Here is a 21,456-nt window from a genome sequence, read left to right as displayed (position 1 = left end):
CATCCAACGTGCAAGAGCCCACGAAAGAGGAGATGCACATGATTTAACAGACACTTCTTCCATCTGGAAGGGCAAGGCTAAGTGAACCCCCTCCTGGTGGTTGTGGGGCAGATCATTTGCCTGATCCCCTCTGCTTGCGCCAGCTGGGAGACAGAATGTGGCTTCCTGCTCCTGAGGAGTAACTCAACAGCAGACACGGAAACGGCAAATTGCAAATCTGAGCCCTGCCTAAGCATGCCATTTTCCCCTTCTTAAGGGGATGGGATGGTCAAGATGGCCCATCCCTTAGAAGGGAAGTTAAGTTCCTCCCCAAAAAGTGGGGATGGGCCACTCCAAACATCAAACCATCTGCTCTTCTCTAAAAGGAAAATGTGTTTCTCCAATCCTCAAAGGCTGCATGCCCTCTTCTAGCTAGAGAGGTATTCTATGCAGCACAAGTGGGTCTCACTGAGCTTCCAGAAGGTGCACCTGGGGACTTCCCCCTAGCCTGCACCACAAGGCATGGCAGGCCCATCTCCAAAGTCAGTCCTCGAACATTCAACCAGTCCTCAGCCATGGCTGTGCGGCGCTCAGCCTGTGAGCACATGCCAAGAACCCTGTATAGGCAGCCCCCCAATCTGAACAACAGGGCCAGAGACCCACACCCCTGTCCCTGGTCCTCTTTGGAACAGGGTATACGCTGTTTGCCCACTGGGAGCTGTAAACTGCGGAGGGTGAAACTGGACCTTGTTGCTGTTTTCAGGTTCACCTGCAGGATTCAATGCAGCAGTTTAAGTTCGTTTCCACCTCCCCTTCTTCCCCCAGGTATCTGGCCCTGCACCACACTGCAGTATGCCAACAGCTCACAACTGACCCCGTCCGTAACGTGCTACTGTTGAACAGCACATCAGCCCTGCACCGTGGCACCCCTCTTCTGGGCAAGCATCTCCTGGCCAGAGGGCTTCCCAGACAGGCCTCATTCACACTGCCGAGGACAAATGGGAGGCGCACAGCTCTGGGCTGGAATGGAGAGGGTGTTGCCCAAACCAAGAGGCTGAACGGCCCATCCGGCAGTGGATCTCTGGCTCTGAACGTTCTGGGTCCATCTGCCAGTCAAAGGCTCCTGTTGGTTTCCCAGCCACCACTCCAGGCAAGGCCACTTTTCCCAATTCCCCATTTGAGCTGATAAGAAGCAGACAGAATATTGGTTACAGAGAGGAACTGCTCCCCCGTCCCCCATATAACAGAGGTGGCTGCATCGCCCCAGGCCCAGCACACCTGCAACATCCAGGGCGTGGCTCCAGCTCACAAGACTAGGAAAATTCAAGGCCAAGGCTGAAATCAGCACCGGTGCCCGATCCCGTGTGGATCGGATAGAGACTGTGGCGCTACCCCAGACAGCAGAGTAAAACAAAGACTCTGTGTTCAAATCAGGCCCTTACATGGACCCCATCAGCAGGTCAGCTTGATTTGGGGGAACACAGTACTAGGCACTCCCTTTCCTGGCTTGGCACGAGCTACTGGCAGCAGGTCAGCTGTAGGGTCTCCCAAAGTTGGTTTCAAGCCCCCAGCGTCTCAGCCCCCTCACCCCCAAAGCAGTGTGCTTTACGCAGCAGCTCCAAGAAGCTGGTTGTTGCTTTTACTGGACAGGGCATGGAGCAGCTTATGGACCTCTCACTACACACTTCTAACCAAGCCAATATCCAGCAGCAAAGGCAGCACACTGGCCGACCCACCCTGCTCACCCATCATGTGCTTGGCTGGGAACTGATGCACTTCAGGTAGCTGCATAGCGCAGTTCCACACAGCAGGTGAGCCTGAGCCTGAGCCTGAGCCTGAGCCTGCACCACCCCGAACGAGGAGCAGCACCGTCCGGCCCCTAGCCTGCCAGATGCTCCGAGACGCACTAAAAAGCTGATGGCGGCAGCAGTAAGCTGGAGGGTGGGGGGAACTGCCAGGAGCAGGAGCAGGCCAAGGTAGCAGCGTCTGCGAACACTTTATCCCATACTCGGCGAGCAAGGTCCTCCACAGCTAGCCAGCCCAGCGTGCAGGCAAGGCACAGCACCACCCTCCAGTGCACGGAGACAGGGCACGCTGCCAGCCAGGTACGTGCTCCTCCCACTCCTGGGAACTGACCCCCTCGCTTTCAAACCTGAATTGGGCACTGCTTTGCTGCTGGGAAGCAAGACACACCGCTATTCCTTCCAGCGCGTCATCTCTCTGGGCTCCCGCGTGACCCCAGCTCCCACCCTGGCACAGACGGGCGCCGCCTGCATGCTGGAAAATCCCAACGCACAAGCTGGAGGGATGAGTCGCTCCCCAAAGCCATCTCGTGTTGCACCCGTGAGTCTGATCAATGCCTTGGAGGTCGAACCAGCTAAGCCCATGGCATGGCAACGGGTGCCCAGCTTGCCTCGCCCGGGCAGTGGAGCAGGGTGCAGTAAACCCTCATGAAAGAAAAAGGAGGGGTAACCCATCTGACAGGGAAGCGGCACAGATGCCGTGTTTCAGAAGCCACCTCCTGACACAAGGCCACCTGTTAGGCAGCCACTTCCTCAGCTGCATTGACGTGCTCTGGGGCAGTCCCATGTCTCTCAGCTCCGCGCCTCCCCTTCCCAAGGAGCCATCAGCCAGTCTGGCCACCAAGAGTGGCTCCTTCCCTCCCAGCCAGACGGACAACCCCACCTTGTACTGCCCGGCGTGCTGGGCCAGTGGAAGAGAGGAAATGACAGCGCGCCTGCAAAGGCTGGGGGAGGCATAGCACATACAGATGCTGTAGCAGGAAGGACACTACAACAGTATATACATTACTTCGGCTATCGAGTCTTCAATTAAATTGCATCAGCACCGCTTCTTCTCCGGAGCGGAGCCGACAGCGCAGGCAGGGAACCGGGCGGCCGACAAGTTCATACAACCCTCTGGGCAGCAGGAAGCAGCTACGGTATCGGTGTTGATGCATCTGGGTCGCCAGGAGAGCGCCCGCTGTTCCCTGCAGGAGTCTCTCGAAGAGGAGGTTGGGGAGGGGCTCCCCTGCTCAGCCGAGGGCTCTCAGCCGCAGACGCCGCGCCCCGAGGCCACATGAGGAAACCAGGCAGGTCGCAGAACTCCTACTCTACAATAAGGCAACTTTTTTGTTGTGTGTGTGTGTGTGTGTTTTTTTCTAAACAATTATTGTCAAGGAAGAAAGCCGGGGGAAGCCGTCTGTAGAAGGAGAGGAAGCGCATTCTAGGGCGGCCAGCGTTCCCGCACGAGCCCACAGCTCCCGCCCTCGCTGTCCTTGCCCAGAAGGGGTGACAGAGCCCATTGTGATGCCTGGTCAAGGTCCTTTGGTTGACTTCCAATTGTCCATCGTGGAAAAGGATAAGCTGGGTGGTGGGGGAACCCACCTTGGGAAACGGAGCGGGCAGGAGGTGGGGCAAATACAATCAAGTCCTTCTGTCTCGGTTGGGTTTCTTTTGCTTTCTAAACGCAGCGCCGGGCGAGAGTCAGCCAGGTGAGGGAGGTGGGCAGTTTGGCAGGTCAGCCGCAGGCAGGGAGATGCAGGCTGCCTCTGTGCCCAAGTTCCCCGCTTTCCAAGCGGGCTGCATAGCTGATCCAAAGGGGTGCGCAGCGCAACGATTTTGGTAAATCCAGACCAACTTCTATCAATAATTTAAAACTTGATATATATATAATAAAAAAAAATCTCCCCCTTCCCAACCCACCCAGAAAGAAGCTAAGACATGACAGTGGGGGCGGCGGGGAAAGGTCCGGCTCCAGTCAGTGACAGACAGCAAGCAAAGGATCCTTTCCGGATTGGGATCGTCTTGCTCTCCAGCCACAAGAGATGGTGTGCGTCCAAGTCTCCCCAGCAGCCTGTTCTTGGACACCCCCGTTTCAAGTCCCTGTCTGTCCCCCCCGCCGCCGTTCATCCCCCCCTCGGTCAAAACTCCCCAGCACCCCACCCTTCCCCCACAGGAAGTGGAAGCTCCAGCTTCGCTACTCCCCCAGTGTTTGAGATGCCACAGGCGCTGTGGCAAGGGCCTGGCGGCTCAGGTGCCCGGCATCCTCTCTCGCAGGCTGGCTGGCTGAGGCCTGGGCGTGACTGCCTGGGGACTGGCTGACCGGTTTGGTGGAAGACTGTGATGGGCAGCGCTTCCGCCCGTCTCCTCCCGATGTGGACGGGAATCTCTTGTGACCGCCGTCCTCGCCCATGGGCGGCTGAAAGAGAAACGGCCTTGGCATCAGAACAGCCCTGCCGTGCCTCTGTCCCCCTCTCCCTTCTGTGTTCTGTGCCTGTCACCTGGGAAGCCGAACTGTCAGCTCCGAGAACCCTCCTGGGACCCCGGAAAACAAGGGGAGCAGGGGGGCAAGGGGTTAGATTTAGGCCAGCCTCCCCACCCACTCCTGCAGGGGGAGGGCTGCATACTGGCTGCGGTAGGGCGCCAGAGGGAAGAAACGTCCAGGGGCACATGAGCTCCAGGCCCACTAACCCAGAGGCAAGCGATTTGCTGCCCCATTCCTCAGGCTAAGGAGCGGTGTCTCAAGCTGTCTGCCTCCTGCCGAGTCACGACCATCTGCAGATGGGCCCAACCCCATCGCGGAGGCTCACCCGTGAGGCCAGGTGTGGGGGACCCCTGACTTGCAGACACACAAGTGAGTAGCAAGAACAGCTCACTGCCTGTATGGGGCCAGGGGGCAGAAGTGTGGGTCTAGGGGGAGGAAGGTTTGGGGTGTGGGTGGAGAGTCTGGGCAGGAGAGGGGTGCAGGGGGGCACAGGATCTGAGCAAGAGAGATGCACTTACCTTTGCAGCACTTCTGGACACACTTGGCTCCCGCCCCCACTCCCGCCTGCCACCAGGCACCGCCCTCCACTGCTCCGACTGGCCAATCAGAGCAGCAGTAGGAAGCCGCCAGGCAGGCTGCCCAGCCCACACAGTGGGGAAAAGAGCAGCAATGGACAGGGGAGCCCAGAGCCACTTCCTGCTCCCCAGCCTGCAGCAGAGTCCACCATCTGGATCCAGGGCCTGGGGCCCACCTAAGCCAGCCCACAAGGCTTGGGGCTCTGCACGCTCCCCACACCGTGGGCCGGATGCCAGGGCTTGGGAGGGGGAGCCCCAAGCCTCTTAGGTCCAGATCGAGACAGGCTGCAGTCCAGGCCGGGTGTTGCCTGCCTTTGGCCGGGGGCGGGTGGGAATACAGCCAGCCAAGCCTTTGGCCAGTGGCCTGCCCCTGCTCTGGAAAGGTGGCTCTCTGCTCTCCCCGACCAACCCCCGCAAAATGTGCCAGCTCTACACCAGCCAATGGGAGCGGAGAGATTCTGCCGGGGCTGGCGGCACTTTGCAAAGCCTTGCCGTCACAGCCAGGAGAGACCGTGCAGGAGACCCTGCTGGAACCCTGCCCTGTCGCCTTAACTCCTTCACAGACCCCACCACCTCTCCCACACCCCAGGGTCCTACCTCGAGCTCCCGTCTGCAGCCAGCTTCCATGCCAGACCCCACATCCTCTCCCTAGAGAAGGGCGACCCCTGACCACTTACCAAATCTTGGAGTGGACCCCCAACCCCTCAGCTGTTACTGCCCACACCTGCCCGGGGTGGTAGGAGACAGGCATATAGGCTCTCTGCGCCCTCTCTGCCCACACTCTGAGCCATACCGGCCAGCAGCGCAGGGCAGGGTGGGGAGCGGCTCTGGCTATCAAAGCCAGCAAGCTAGGTGTTGTGTTTTCTTACGGCCACGATGGGGAGGAGAACTGCTCACCTGCCCCCCAGGGGCGTGGGGTTCACAGGGTACATGCTTGGAACCCTCAGCGTGGGGGGGAAGAACAGGCCAGCATGTACAGAGGTTAAACAAACCAGGCTCCAAAAACAACCTCTCAGAGACCCGAGCACATGACAGCCGGGGCAGGGTGAGCTCCACCGTACCAGGCAAGGCCCCCTCTCTCCAACCACGGCTTATCTGCTGGCTGCTCTCCTGTCCTGCCCCACCTCCCAACCCCCACCCCAAATCCAAAGTTCATCTGAGATGCTCTCTCCTGCCCGTGAGGCTTGCACGCCTGTACCGCTGCTCCCACAGCCACTGACTCATGGTGCAGAGGTGTAGGGTCAAAACGCCACCCTGCCTCGACCCGTTCAGTCTGCTGGGGGGGCATTCCCCTGGCCTCACCCACCCCCAGCCCAGCACACAGGCCAAAGCAACGCCCATGCACCTCATGGCAGGAGACAAACTCTCGCTCCCATGGCGAGGGAGCGGCCGAGGAAAAGTCCTGCATTCAGGGGCCCTTTGACACGGGAACCAAGGGGAAGGGCTTTCTTCAGCTGCACCTGGGTGTCACTAGTTCCTGATTCAGAAACTCTAAAATGGGCCAGATTCTGACTCAACGGCCACCCACTGCCCCTGCCCTGGGAGAAGCAGCCAGGCATTGGGGCGGGAGCAGAGCTGCTCGAAGAAGAGAGGGAGAGAGAGCGCGCGCTCGGCCGCAGAGCCTACTCACGTCCACCCGGAAGTCCTCGAGGCGCCGGAACTTGCTGAGGTACTCTTGCAGCTTGCGATTGATGTCCAGGTTTTTAGCTTTGGAATATTTTAAGAAGGCCCAAAACTTTTCCAGCCCATAGAGCTGCCCTGTTGGGAAAGAGAAAGCTACAGTCAGCTATGTCTGTCGGGGCCCCCTGAGCCTGACCAGCGTGCTCCACCCAGTCCAGCGGGGCATGAGCGCCATGACAGCCAGCCTCTCACAGGGCAGAGAGGCACCGGACCTTTGTCAAGGTCCTGCAGGGGACTGGGCTGTAACCCCTGGGCACTGCACACCTCAATAGAGCCTTTGGGCCTGGCACAGCAACCGTGTGGCCCCAGGAGCCCATCTTGATGTTAATTGGCAGAGGAGGAGTTGTCTGCTTTCCGCACACAGCGGCTACCTTGGCCCATCGCTCCCTAGGCCTACAGAGCTGGGAGCCCAGCACAGCCAAACAAATGGCACCTTGCTGCTGGGTTCACTCTCTTCTGGGAGACGAGGTGTACGTGGCAGTGACTAGCTCTGCGTGCCAAGTGTGAGCGGCTCAGCTGGAGGAACGGCTCCCTGTGAGCCCTTAGAGAAACGCTGGAGGACCTGCACCCACAAGAAAGATGAATCTGGAGAACAGTCTCCAGGTTGGACCTCTCTAATCAGGTCCCCAGAGTGCCAAATTGGTGCTGAACCAGAGAATTTGCCAGACCACAGGAGGTCAGTATTGTCTCGCACATTACTAACATTTCCACTGCTTACTGAACTTTTACAAGACCAAGGCCGTGTCTACACTAGCCCCAAACGTCAAAATGGCCATGCAAATGGACATTTCGAAGTTTACTAATGAAGCGCTGAATACATATTCAGCGCCTCATTAGCATGCGGCCAGCCGCGGCACTTCAAACGTGACGCTCCTCGCCGCCGCGCGGCTCGTCCCTACAGGGCTCCTTTTTGAAAAGACCCCGCCTACTTCGAAGTCCCCTTATTCCTATCTGCTCATAGGAATAAGGGGACTTCGAAGTAGGCGGGGTCCTTTCGAAAAGGAGCCCCGTCTGGATGAGCCGTGTCAATTTCGAAGTGCCGCAGCCACCCGCATGGCAACAAGGCGCTGAATATGTATTTGGGGCTAGTGTAGACGTGGCCATTAAGGGATAAGGTACAGCTAAACAGCAGCACAGAACACAGAGCCAGGACTGGTGGCTGCAAACAAACTTTATGGGACTGTGGGAAACTTGGCCGCACCCAGAATAAGTGGTCATCTGGCTAACTAAAAACATGCTGAATTACAGGTGTTGCCAGACAAGAGCACGCTGGACTGGAGAGGTTCAATCTGTTGAGCCTATTTCCATAAACCACCCCAACATCATCAAGCCCCTCGCCACCTCCGTGCCCTGGACATCCAGATGTCCACGTGGTCCTGGAGCTGCTGGGGGTTCCCATGTGCTCTGCCCCACACAACCAGCTCTATGACCCGGTTGCCATTAAACACGGAGCACAGCTGGGCTTCCCACAGGAAGCCCATGGACAGCCCGCCTCAGAGAGCTGGGCTGGCAGATCAGAGTCAAGGAGCAACTGGAGGCACCACCTACCAGCTTCGTAATCCTTGATGGTCTCCTCCTGGAAATCCTTGAAGATGTCGGGCCGGAATTTCTTCTCCAGCCCGTAGCTGTAGTATCTGAAAAGGCACTCCAGGCCGTACCTGCAAAACACCACCGCAGCCCTGCTCGTGAACGGACGCAGCTCAGCGCAATCGGAGCAGGGCCTGACACGCTCTCCAAGGACACACCACAGCCAATACCCCAGTCCTGCGAGAGTCAGGGTGGAAGTGTCTCCCTGTTCCTTCCCCAGGCCAGTCGCACCCTGGGGTGACCCCACTGTCACCCCCCGCCCCCCCCCAGCTCTAGGGCCAGCTGGCATTGCTCCCCAGCCCCACTCGCACTCTTGCACCGCCTAACACCCCTCCCTGCCCTAACTCCCAGCCCAGGGGCCTGTACCCCAGGCAGCCACTGCCCTACCTGTATCCCTCCTTCCCGTCTTCCAGAGCCAGCTGCTTGAACTCCTCATACATTTTCTTGTTGAAGTGATCTCGGAGGAAAAAGGACCAGAACCGGAAGAGCGTGTTCATCTCCTGGGACTGACCGATGCCCAGCCGTTTCCGCTCTGCGAGGGAGGAGGAGGAGAAAAGCCGTTATGTGGGTGGCCGTCGCCTGGGAGAGCCCACTCAGGAGGCAGTGGAACCCTTCGGCTCAGCTAACCGGGGCATCGACAGCCACGCTGGGTCAGGCCGAAAGTCCACCAGCCCAGTGCCCTGTCTCTGGGCAGTGGCCAATGCCAGGTGCCCCCAGGGAATGCACAGAACAGGCCATCACGTGATCTTCCCTCTGGCCCGTTCCCAGCACTGGCAAACAGAGACCCAGGACATGGCAGAGCTGTGACAGACTTGTGCTCCACGGACCCCTCTCCTCCTTCCTCCCACAGGCTGTGTGCACGTTGCTGCTGCCAGCGGGTGGAAGCTCCCTACAGCCAGTCCCCTCTGCTCCCCGTTACCTGGTGCCCTCCTTAGGCTACGATACAGGTCAAGGCACCTCTGGACCCTGCACTGGTTCTGCACCAGCAGCAGGACCTGTCTGCCCCGGCCCGTGACAATAACCCGTGTGGCTGCACCAGGGATGGCCCCCACCCTCTGCCAGGCAGAGCAAGAACTCCAGCAGCCCCAGCGGGCCCTCCCCTCACCCACCATTAAGGCAGCGCCGACGGTACTTGTGATACACGTGTTGCGTGAAGCCGTTCTCCTTGAGCAGCTCGTGGGAAGGATGCTGGAACTTGGGCAGCGACTGGGGGGTGCAGCCGTAGCTCCCGACGGCCAGGGTTCCCTCCGAGGGACTGGAGCTGAGCACAAGACATGCCGGTCAACCCACCTCTCCTGCCTCGGGCAGCGCCAGGCACGTGCCCGAGCACGGCTTGCAGGAGACAGGGTTGCCGCTGAGCGAGGACAAAGGCCAGACTCCATCCACCTGCACAAAGGCCCGCAGGTCCCTGCTACCCGAGCACATGAAGCAGTATTCCCTGCGAGCTGAGCACTTGGGCAGCTGCCCAGCTGATTAGCAGAGCGCCCGCAGCCACCCACATGTTTATACTGGTGGTGTGCATGCCTTAGTGCACGTAACATTTATTCCACCCTGGAACGGAAAAAATTTGAGGGAACCCTGACGTGGAGGCTGCCAGAGGGAGGGGCTGGTGCACACTCCTTCAGCCAGGGTCCTCCCAGCCAGCACATGCCCAGGGCATTACAGAATTCCGACACAACTCAGAGCTGCAGGGTCACAGGCCTGGTGATCCCGGGCCCCGCCACAACCACGGGGTGGTTCAGCGCCAAACAGACATTCAACCGCTCTCGAGCGTCATCCCCCAGAAGGGGCACGACTCTCCCTCCTTGTAAATGGAGCCTCAGCCCTGCGGCTGACCCCACTGTGAGGGTGGCTCCGCTGGACGAGCGTGCTGGGGAGGGGAGAGCCCTCAAACCCCACCAACAGCTGCCTGCCCACTCCCAGCCCTCGGCATACCTGATGGAGGCCGTGCGAGGCCGGTGCTCCCGGGAGTCCATCACCCAGCCGACGTGGCATTCCAGCGGGGGGTTTGAACTGTGCCGCGTCTTCCTCTTCCGGGGCGTCTGCAAGAGCGAGCGGTGTAAGAGGTTCGTCCCCGGGACAGACTCCCACTGCAGCCATCCCAGACGGGACGCAGGAGTTCCAGGTGACGCCTGGGGAGCCGACAACCCGCTGCCCCAGTCCAGGGACAGCTCACCTTGGCATCTATCGTCCTGCCCTCCTTCACCACTGGGTAGAAGCGGGGTGTCTGCGTGGGGTCTTTCAGCTGTGGCGTGCGAGGGGTGCGGGGTGTCCGGGCACTGCGATAGTTGGGCGATTCTGGCACGGTGGTCGGCAGAGACCGGGCGATGGTCGAAGGCTCCGGCACTCCAAAGAGCTTATTGGCCAAGGCGTCGGTAGGGACTGAGGGAAGGAGACACCGGCTCAGACCCAGGCAGGGAAGGGGGCCCTGCCCAGCAGGGCGGGTGGAGCTCTGCCCCTCCAGAGCCTGTTCGGGACATGTAAGCTGCTGCCCAGGCTGCTCTGACCCACGGCTCAGGAGGGGCAGCCCACAGCTCTGACCGGTCACCAAGGGTGGCCAGGTGCCAGGGACAAGGCTGCTACCACTAAGCCAGAGCTGCTGCACATGCAAACTGGCGAGCACCACAGGGGGTGGGGGCAGCAAACCACCTGCTGTTTTGGGAGCCGGGAGCTGGGTGTTCGCCAGTCTCCTGCCGCAGAGCGGCTGCTTCTCACCCACTGGGCCCAGGGAGAAATCCCTTCCCACTCAATGACCCATCCCCTACACCCCTGGGGAAAGAGAGATCCCATCTACCCCAACCAGGGCCACTGGAGCTGCACTGCCATCCGACCCCCCACAGCTTCTTTCACATCAGTTGCAGGAGAGACACAGCCAGGAGGTCTGACCGTGCAACCCCCTCCTGTGAGGCAGCATTGCCCACAGGGCAGAGCCCGTCCGTCCATTTCCTACATCACAGACTCCCAGGGCGGGAAGGGAGCTCAGGAGGCCATCTAGTCCAGCCCCCTACCCACAGCCAGAACCTTGTCAAGCTGGGACTTAAGAACCTTGAGGGATGGAGAATCCGCCACCCCTCTCGGCAACACATCCCAGTGCTTCACCCGCTCCTGGGGAACTAGGTGATGCCCTGAATTTGGGCTGCTGCTCCTCTCGGCGCTTCACTGGGTCAGCTGAGTCACGCCTTGACCAGCAAATGCCTGGGGCGTTCCCTGCAGCTCACGCCACAGCCCCGCCGATGGCAACGATGGGAGGTAAGCCCTTGGGATCAGGGCCAGGGAGAAGAGACCAGGGGCACTGAGTAGCTCACAGAGATGATCTGTGCTGCAGACTGGGGTGCGCCTACTAGCATGGGGGCAGGGGTGTGCAGCCCCCTCAGGTTCAGATGTCTGCGGGCAGCAGGGCTGGCAAGTCACCCCTACAGCAGAGGTGGGAAAACTACACAGAACTTACTGAGTAAAAAACGCAGCTCAAAGGGGTGCCCTTAAGTACAAGTCACTGGTGTCCTCCAGGAAAACTACTTGAGTACAATCAAGGTGGGATGGGCCTACTTTTTACTCAAGCATTCAGAAGGAAAAGCAGCTGCACTTTTACTCTACTAAGTTTTGGGGGTACTTTTCCCACCTCATGCCATCGTAGTGACATCTCACTAGACCACGGCCTTACCCTGACCCCCAGCCCAGCAGCACCCCAAGGTGGCTGTTCCAGCCTCTCGCCAGGAGATGGGCCCTAATAAGCACCACTAGCCCTGCAAGGCACCCGGCTTCCCTCCCCCTGCACGGCTCACCAGCCGCTACCCAACCTTCCCTGTCGGACGGCTCTTACCTTGCTGGAACCTGGGAGGCCCAGGAGGAACTTCCTGGTTTGGATCGATAGGGGGCTCCGGGGTCAGCGTATCAAATTGCTCCCGGCTGATCATGTTGACTTTCTTGAAGTTCTCAACTTCTTGCTGCATTTGAAGACAGATCAAGGGGATGGAGCAGCCAGCCCAGCAGCCGCCCACGGCAGGTGGCTCACCCCCACTGAAAGCCTCCCCTGGGGGTTGTGTGCTGGTCCTGAGCAGCCCAACCCAACCTGAGTGGTTCTCTCCCTTTCCAGCACAGCCTGGACTGGGCGAGCCCCCACCGCTGCCCTCTCCCTGTGGGTAACCAGAGCCCAGAGACCCCGGCAGAGGGAATGGGAGCTGCTCCAGGACTTGCTCTGAAAGGGGGACCCACCCCCTCGTGCTAGGAGCAGCCCTGGCCTCCCACCGGCCACAAAGTGCCCACTCCCTGCACGCACCCCCCCGCACCAGGGAAGGGATGAACCACTCTCCTGCCACACTCCTGGAGCAGTTTGTGGCATGTGTGAGGCCAGCGTCTGCGGGCCCCTTTCACTCTCAGCTGGCGCGGCCGCCCCAGCACTGCCACCACCCCAGCTACTCTTCTGGACACAAGCACCACGAGAACGGGCGCAGAACCTCAGGACAATGGGGAACACACTAACGGGCTCAGGGGAGGATGAACACAGATGTGCTAGAGACATAGGCACCATTATGCCCCCCGCCCTGGTTACCTCCAGACCCACTCAGCTGCCCCAGATTCCAAGGACCCTCAGGGAACAGCCTCCCTCCCCCACCGGCCTCCAGCTTCTTTGCCCTCCCAACTCTCTAGGTACCTCCCCAGACTTCGAGTGCTCCCAAGGCAGCACCCAGGTGTCTCACTGGACTCCGCTTGCCACGTGAATCTGCCCACTGCTTCCCAAACAGCTACTCCTCTGGCCCACTGCGCCTCTCCTCACGCTCCAGTTCATCCCTCAGCTGTACCTCCCCCTCACGGGGCAGTGCCTCGTACCCCACTGAGGTCATCTCTGGGGGCTGCGGAACTCACGCAGCAGACCAAGGCCCTCCGGGAACATCGTTTCCTACCCCACCTGAGCCAAGGGGGAGTTCGGACCGCCGCAAGGCATGATCACCTGGCTTGTACCTCCTCAGGGAGCCTGGGCTGACCTTGAATTGCTGAGGCCTGGTCTGCACTAGAGTTCAGACAACACAAGGCAGCTCCCCTGAGCCTACCTCTGCCAGGGGCTACGCTCCAGCCTGGCTCCCGCCCATGGCCCTGGCCCACTCAACCTCCACGAGTGATGGGGCTAGGGTGAAGCTGGGTGACTGACGGTGCCTGTGAGCAGTCAGCCCCAAGAGGGGAGGCGCCAGCTGCCAGTGCTCACCAAATGAGCCATGCAGGAAGTGCTAATGGTGACAACGGGCATCCCCAGCCAAGGGCGGTACTGACACAAACCACCACAGCGGCTGTACGGCGACCTAACTCACGCCGACTTCGTGCAGGAGCGTAACAACCAAGGCCTAGCAAGTTCAAAGCCAAGCTCCTGCGTCTCCTGCTATTTTAATCCCCATTGGCTGACCAGAGCAAAGCACATAACTATCCTAGGCAGCGAACTCAACTCTCACTAACAGCGACCTGCCGACCGCACGCACAAGGCAGCGCTCCCTGTAGCACTTGGGCAGCTGCCCAGGAGAGAGTCAGGTGCTACATAGCCGATTAGCACAGGGCCCACAGCCGGCAGCATGTTTAAAAGGGTGGTGCACATCCGCACATGGCTCAATACACACAAAAATTTATTCCACACAGCTAAAATCAGAGGCACCCCGATCCTGGCTCCTGTGTTCCCAGCCCAATTAGCGTCCGTGCTGTGAATGGTTCTACTGCTTCTTGGATGGAAGAGAAACATCTCAATCGGTTGCCCAGAGCACAGGGGACAGGCAGGGGCAGTGAAGAGAACTATGACTGGCGGTGCCTTACCAGAGACACAAACAGGCCCCCGAAAAACGCAGCTACTGCAACACACTGGCACAAGGGGCAGTTGAACCCGGCACCCCCTGAGGCAACAGCGCAGCCCCCACACGGGGTGGAATGAGCCCGACAAGAGGGACTGCAGTCTGTGGGGCGAGCCGGACGTGGGGCAGTCCTGTACTGGTGAGGGGTCGCGGCGCCTCAGACAGCGGAGAAGCACTTGGCACCTTGTTCCCCTCAGTCCCTGCCTTGGCGCTGAGCCGCCTCTCCCTTTGCCACCTGCCGGCCTTACTGTCAGACTCCCAGGGCCCAGAGCTCCTGGGTGCCAGGCCAATCAGCAGCCTGGGTAGCAAGGCTGGGGTTGGCAGGGCAGGCTGCTTCTCACCCCCGCAGCAGGAGGGGGCAACAGTGGGGAGCTCAGGCAAGGACTCTGCCCAGTGGCCAGATGGTTAAGGCAGGGACCCAGGCCCCTAGTGTTCCTGGTCAGGGAAGAGGCCTCCTTTGGTGGGGGAGGGATGGCCCAGTGGTTTGAGCATTGACCTTCTAAACCCAGTTGTGAGCCTCGTCCTTGAGGCGGCCGTTTAGGGGTCTGGGGCAGATAGATTTTAAAACAAACAAATGTTCTGTGCTTGGGGTCCCTTCCAGCTCTACGAAATAGGTATATTGCCATATATTTATTTTTTAGGCTCCAGCTGCCCAAGATTGTCTTGCTCGTTCCAGGGGCCAGGAGGATGGGCAAAGGCCTGGCTGGCAAACCCACGAGGTCAGAATTCAGTTAGTTACGATGCTGACCAGGCCCTGAAGAGCCGCAAGAGGAAGGGTATGACCAGGAAGCAGGAGCCTTCTTCTACCACTCAGCTGCTGACAGCTTCTCCCACACCCTCCCCAAGGTGACTACACAGCACTCAAGCTGTACAGCTCCACACAGGTCAGCGTCCCAGCACAGGTCCACCAGACGCACAGTTGTGCTACAGCTTTACCCGTACAAAGTCCCACGAGGATGCACCACTGCAGAACCAGAGTGACTACTCACTCCAAAACAGCACGCTCACAGAGCAAGTTAGTGGCGCTGCTACGGCCGACTCACCCGCTGGGGGTGGCTACGCTGAGAAAGCTCCCTGGGTGGGCAAGCCCCCAGGGCCTGTTCCACTCTGCCAGAGATTGTAAGAGGCTCTACAGAGCCTGAAACAGACTCCACAGTGCAGGTCGCTGGCGTACGAGGAGGAAGATCAAAGAGGACGGGAAAGAGGGAGTGATCAGAAAGTAAAGCGATGGGCAGACAAGGTCAAGCACAGGAAGCAGAGTGAACAGAGAAGCACACGCAGACAGGGGAGCAGCCCAAAGGACACAGTGAGAACGGAGGTGAAGCAGGAAGGAAACGGCAGAGTCTTGGGGGACAGACAGGCAGCTCACCTGGCAGCAAGGGGTCCCGGCCAACTACAACCAATCGCTCTAACAAAAGCCATGTCCCTCCAAGGGGTCGTGCTACGGCCAGGTGCAAGGGAGCCACAGAGCGCTAAACCACCGCGGAGCAAGTACCCGAAAAGTTGACTAAAAGTGCAGCTACCTTCACTTCTGGATACTTGAGTACAACCAAGATGTGGCATTTGTGCACTTCTACTCAAGTAATTTTCCAGAGACACCCCTGCCACTTGTACTGAGGCACCCCCCCACCCCAGCAGCTGCACATTTACTCAAGTAACTTTTTGGGGACTCTCCCCATCTCTAGTGCTAAGTGGGGGGCTCTGGAGGACAAGCTTGGGGTCACTCCCATGTGCTCCCGTTTGGTGGGCAGGAAGCCTTCCACGGGACTCCTGTCCCAGGGCTCACCTGCACACAGCTGTGCCCATTGTGAACCAGTGCACTCCACAGCAGGGTCGCACGTGCTGGTTAGGAAGTGGATTAAATCCAACTGAAACAAGCCAGCTCCTCAAGTGGACGGAGCCAGGGGCTGGGTTGGCCAGGGGCACACTGGGCCGTGGGTTCTGGCTCTCACCTTGATCTGCGAGTACTCCGGCTCAAACTGCTCTGTCCACAGGTCCTGCTCGTAGTAATACAGCCCGTCGTTGATGACCTTGGCCAGCTCCGAGCTCATTTTCGCCCTGGAGGTGTGATTGCCCGTGCGATCACCCCCGGGGTGCCGGCGCAGGTAAGGGGGCGTCTGCGTCACTATCAGGATCTTGTTCACGTCCCGGTCGTCGATCTCATAGTCCGAATCCTCGTCCGACCAGTCGGTGAAGGTGTTCTTCCGCCCATCCATCTGCTCCATCTCCTCGTCGAACAGGAAGTCCAGCTCCTCGGGTTCGTCTTGGTCCTTCTGCTTCGGGGGCGCCTTCAGCTCCTCCGCTTTCTAAAGGCAAAAGAGAAGGCAGACTGCGCTGGGGCCAGCCGGGACAGACTGCGCTGGGGCCAGCCGGGAGAGGATGGGAGCTGTGGGGGAGGAAGCCCCGGGAGCCGGGGAGAACACTACATTTCTGCCCTCTGCAGTCAACCCCGGTCCCAGCAAGCCCCTGGTGCGCTGCGCCCTTGCTGGCCTGGAGGCTTCAGGCTGCTGTGAGAAGAGGCTCCAGCTTCCCTCCAGGCTGCACAAAGCTGACAGCCCTGTGGAAACTGTGTTCGGCCAGGAGTGACTCCCGGCGGTCAGGGGCTCCTGTGCCCTCAGGGCTGTGAGTGCGCAGGGGAACGGGGTGAGGGCAAGAAACAGGAAACCGCCTAAATTCCTGTTAAGTCCCATGCAGGGACTCAGGCCTGCAGTAGGGAGAGACCCTCTTCCCCAAGCCATGAAGCTGCCATGACCAAAGGAAAGGGGCCGCCTTACTTGGAGGGCCCAGCAGGGAACTGCCCAGATAACCCCAAGCCCCAACCCCACCCCACCTCAAGTCTCCTCCCAGTCCTGAGATTCCTCCTGCACCCTAAATTGCCCAGCCCTCAGCCCCAGCCCAGAGCCTGTACCCCCCCGCAGCCCAGAGCCTGTATGCCCCCCCGCACCCCACAGCCCTCCGCCCCCAGCCCAGAGCCTGTATGCCCCCCCGCACCCCACAGCCCTCCGCCCCCAGCCCAGAGCCTGTATGCCCCCCCGCACCCCACAGCCCTCCGCCCCCAGCCCAGAGCCTGTATGCCCCCCTGCACCCCACAGCCCTCCGCCCCCAGCCCAGAGCCTGTATGCCCCCCTGCACCCCACAGCCCTCCGCCCCCAGCCCAGAGCCTGTATGCCCCCCGAACCCCAACCCTGAACGCCTCCCATCAAAGGTAGAAAAAGGACCCCAAAAAAGGTGCAGTTGTTTGGAAGGGGGTGCGTGCTGAAGTTAGTGCTGTCTCTCTGCTACTTGAGACAATGTACACACGCACATCTAGACTGTACTCAAGTATCCAGAGGTGAATGCAGCTACACTTTTACTCAAGTAATGTTTTCGGTACTTTTCTCACCTCTGCCTCCCATACCTCAAATCCCTCATTTCCAGCCCCCATCTGGGCCTGCACCACTAGCCAGAGCCATCCATGCCTCTGCCCCAGCCCCGGGCCCATCCTCCACACTCCAAACCCCGGATCCCCACCCCCTTGGATTTTGTTATGGGCACTGGTACAAAGGTGACATATTGCACACCCCCTCCACATTACTGCGCATGCCCAAATTCATCCTGCCCTGGAAGCCGCCCATGGGAATCAGGTCAGTACCGACCCTGCCGCACAACTGCCAGCAGAGACTGGCCCTTGCCCAGGCAGGGCTCAGCTCCCCTCCCACAGCCTGCCGGGGCAGAGCCACATGCTGCTGAGCACCTTGGGTCTGGCTGGGGAAGGCCGAGGCCTTTTCTTCACTTCGATCCACGTCTCCGAATCCAAGTCCGGTAAGCTGGCTGACAGGCCTTTGGGCATCGTCTTCAGGTTGCTGACCGCCTCGGTCTTGGTGGGCACGGGGCTGGCAGCACGCGGAGACCCGGGGGCAGACTCTAGACACGTCCCAGGACAGACACGTCTCTTAAGCCCAGGACGGAAACGCGACTGTGCACACCCACCCGCCCATGCAGGACAGGGAAGTGCCCGTGGGGCATTCCAGGGTCTGGTCCTCAAAACCCTGAAGGAAGCTCCCAGAGGAAGCTGCCGCAGCGCCAGACCTGAGCCCAGAGACGGGAAAGGCCGCGTAGCAAGGAGAGGGCGGTGGAGGGCAATGCTCTTATCACTGCAGGAGAGCGTCTTGTGCCCAGCCTACGCGCCGCAGCCTGTCATGTCTAGAGGCAAATCTCAGCCTCTCCAAGCCGCCCAGCGGAGGCCAACACTCCCCACTGAGTTTAGGCAACCTACGAAAGCTCAGCCCCAAGGGCATGCCTGGGGCTCCCCATCCTCAGTAGGGCTTTTCCTGGGACAGCCCAGGTCTCTGGGGGCAGACTGCTGAAAGCCATCCACCACCTATTCCAAACTCCCACCAGCCCTAGCAGCTTCCTCTCCCCAGCCCCACCTCCTCCCAAGGCCCCCCTCGGCCAGCGGAGGGGACCAGAGGGCCGCAAGGAAGAGCGAGTGGCTGAGAGGGCAGCAGAGCTGCACCTGAGCCCTGAAGGCCTCGCACGTCAGAACGTGAAGCCTGTTCCCAAGTACCCCCGGGTTGGCCAGTGACACACTGGCTTTCCACAGGACTCCACACTCCTGGGCAGCCATAAGCCAGGGTTTGCACAAGCACCTGCCAGCCACTGGCTGGCTCACCAGGACGGGGCCGTTCCAGGTGCTCAGCCTGCCTCCTCCGAGAGAGAGTCGGGGCCTAGGTTTCAGAGGCCCTGTCGCAGTGCAGGACGGACGCGTCGGAGAGAGGGGACCAGCGGGACATGCTGCTCTTACCACCACAGCAGCAAACTCCTGCCCTGGGCCATGCCTCTCTCCAAGTCTGACCTGACCACTGACTCCTGGTCCCACAGGGCTTTTCCTGTCACCACAATGGACACCACCCTGGGCTGTTTCTCCAGGTGCCACCCGGCCATGCTCCTCCCTCGCCCCCCAACATCACCGGTCCCCTCTCACCTGTCTCCTTCTGGAAGCTCTGCCGGGGGACGAACTCGGGGCAGTTGATGAGCTGAGAGAAGTCTGTCTGGGTGTAGTCCGCCATGGGGGGGCCAGGGAGAGGCCATTTTTCTGGCTGCTCCTTTCTCCTGATCTTCTGGTCCACGATCTCCACCACTTTGCTGTCTTTCAGGGCCTGGGGACCCAGCCCACAGAGCAGGGTTAGTTCACGGATGCCCCTCAAAGAGCAGCCGGGAACCCCACGGTGGAGGCTCCGGCTGCCTGTGTGGAGATAGAGCTTTGGTGCCTACGCCAGCGAGGGAGAGGCCGGTTCCCACAGGCTCATCTACCCAGAGCTTCCCCCAGCGGGGCAAGGCAGGAAGTCCCACTGCTTGGCCTCACCACTCAGCGCCCCAGGCAGTCTGGACAGGGGGAGCAGCGTGAGTGGGGCCATGCCGCATGGACAAGCCTCCTCCCAGGGCCAGCCCAGCAGGAGCCCTCACCTTAATGATGAGGCTGACGTCTGTAGTGAGGGCCTGCACCCGGTGGAAGCTGGCAATCAAGGTGATGGGCAGGAAGCCGTCCGCGTCCATCTTGCGCCGCAGGAAGAAATCCCGCTCCAGATTGTCGATGCTGAAGTAGTACTCTCTGCACCGAGCGCCGACACCCCGCGGGAGAGAGGAGACAATCACCACATTGCTCCGGGATCGCAGGTGCTCCAGCCTCTGCTGTGAGGGAGAGAGGCACCGCGAGCCCAGGACCGGCTCCAGAGCCACGAGGCCAGCCCAGGAGTCGCTCACTAGGGGCACTGAGTGAAGCGGAGGCCAAGCATGCTCCCTCCCAGGGAAGGCAGTGGCTCATCCCTTCTAGGGTCTCCCCAAGGAAAGGCATCATCCCTCCACTGTGCTGCCCCCCACAGCCAGAGCAATGCACCCGCAACCTGCCCAGCTCCCAGCCAGACTGGTCGCTCTTGCTTGGACCTGGGGTGCCTGAAGGCCCCAGCTCCAGGGGGATCCTGTCAGACAAGGCGTGGGGCACTGAGTCCCTGCCCACAGAGCCTAAACAAAGCGCAATGGCAGGGAATTGCGGTACAGACAGTCTAGTGCCTTGCTCAAGGGAAGGCTGGAGACCAGGGGACTGAGCCCAGGTCTGGAGCAGGGTTTCCTCTAATCTCTTCCCTCCGGGGTGGAATAAGTTTTGTCACGTGCACTGAGGCATGAGTGGATGTGCATCACCAGTAGCAACACAGGCTGCCCCCTGTGGGCGCTCTGCTAATCCGCTGGGCAGCCCCCGAAACTCTCTGTGGGGCAGGAGGGAGGGCGAAACCTCTGCAAGTTGGGCACTGAACACTGGTCTGGAGGCAGCTCCCCGCCCGCTGCTGGAAAGCCCCCAGACAAGAGGTGCGCTGTGCTGACTGCTGGGCTATGCAACAACGTGGCTGTGCTGCCTCTGGGGCAGAGCCGCCCCGGTAAATGGGGCTTCGCCTTTCAAGCTGCTGGCACCTCTCCCTCTCCCCCACAAGCCCCACCTCAGGGGGCCTCAGAGCTCCGCTGCCCCAGGTCCCACTCCAGCCAAAGGGCTCAGTCCCCAACTCTGCCGGCTGGAGGACCCCCGGCTCCTAGGGGCAGCCCTTACATCTGCCGCTTGATGTAGTCCTTGAGCAGCTCCTGGTCCACGCTGTACAGCTCTGTGCTGCTGATGTTGTCGAAGTAGTAGGTGATGTTACTGGCGTACTTCTGGGTGCGTGAGCCCTCCGAGCCGTCGAACTTGCGGTAGCCGTACTGGTAGTCGAAGTGCGCTGAGAGCAGGACAAAGGCAGCTGCTTAGTTGGGGGCCCGTGTGACATCCAATGTCCCAGGCGCTTGGTGAACTTCCTGGGGTGCTGCACAGCACAGGGCCCCGAACCCCGCAGGCCCCTACAGCTCACAGCAGCGTGGGGCAGCCCTCGTTCTGACACTGCAGCGATTCGAGTGGAGATGTTGCCAGCTTCTGCTGCTACCGGCCTCCTCCTCAAGGAGCAAGGGTCACGGACCCGGGCAGCTGGGGAGCTTGCAAAACCCCCTGCCTGTCCTGCTTCAGCCTCCGGAATCGGCTAAAACGTGGAGCCTTCCGAGCCCTGGCCAGCGGCACAGCCAAGGCAGCGGGTCATCACGCGGGCGTCCTCTCTTCCCAGGGCGCACAAGGCTGAAGTCAGGGACTGCAACTCAAGTGCATCCCTGACCTTCTCCCTCCCCCGGCGGGGGAGGGGGATGCACAGGAGGTGGGTGCAAACAGCAGCAGTGGGGAAAACCAGGGCTTGTCATCGTAAGACAAGCTGAGCCAGGTGTGACTGTGCTCACACTAGAGCACCCCAAGGGGGCGCTCTCCACAGCCGTTCTGGGCAGTCCCTCTCCACAGCGCAATGCGCAGCGGTTGGCTCTTTAAGCTGGGGCCCACCACCAGGTTTTCCTTTCACACCCCGTTTGCTGCAGCCCCCGGCCCAGCAGGCACCCATGTCTCAGGGCCCCAGGACAGCGGGAGGAATCTCACCAAGTCAGCCCCAAGGCTCATGCTCAGAGCGGATCCTGCCGAGGGGACGGGAGGGCACGCGCTGGCCTGG

At 60.4% G+C, this 21,456-nt stretch overlaps 1 protein-coding gene across 5 annotated transcripts in view; it reads right to left on the bottom strand.

Annotated features, from left to right (window-relative positions):
* Nucleotides 1-3,926: 3,926 nt before the first annotated feature.
* Nucleotides 3,927-21,456, bottom strand: part of LARP1 (La ribonucleoprotein 1, translational regulator) — a 79,421-nt gene continuing 61,891 nt past the window's right edge. For all 5 annotated transcript variants that reach the window (XM_075009760.1, XM_075009761.1, XM_075009765.1 and 2 more), the window contains exons 7-19: nt 20,493-20,655; nt 19,361-19,505; nt 18,879-19,053; nt 17,649-17,818; nt 15,868-16,221; nt 11,908-12,031; nt 10,264-10,469; nt 10,023-10,129; nt 9,197-9,348; nt 8,475-8,619; nt 8,049-8,158; nt 6,451-6,578; nt 3,927-4,179 (exon numbers count right to left, since the gene is read on the bottom strand). In XM_075009760.1, the coding sequence (XP_074865861.1) occupies nt 3,958-4,179; nt 6,451-6,578; nt 8,049-8,158; nt 8,475-8,619; nt 9,197-9,348; nt 10,023-10,129; nt 10,264-10,469; nt 11,908-12,031; nt 15,868-16,221; nt 17,649-17,818; nt 18,879-19,053; nt 19,361-19,505; nt 20,493-20,655 (2,201 nt within the window). In that variant the 3' untranslated portion in view covers nt 3,927-3,957. The remainder of the gene's footprint in view (nt 4,180-6,450; nt 6,579-8,048; nt 8,159-8,474; nt 8,620-9,196; nt 9,349-10,022; nt 10,130-10,263; nt 10,470-11,907; nt 12,032-15,867; nt 16,222-17,648; nt 17,819-18,878; nt 19,054-19,360; nt 19,506-20,492; nt 20,656-21,456) is intronic.

The sequence above is a fragment of the Carettochelys insculpta genome, chromosome 15 (assembly GCF_033958435.1).
Source record: "Carettochelys insculpta isolate YL-2023 chromosome 15, ASM3395843v1, whole genome shotgun sequence".
NCBI lineage: Eukaryota > Metazoa > Chordata > Testudines > Carettochelyidae > Carettochelys > Carettochelys insculpta.
The sequence above is the reverse complement of the archived record's forward strand: the minus strand, read 5'-3'. Positions and strand labels throughout refer to the sequence as shown.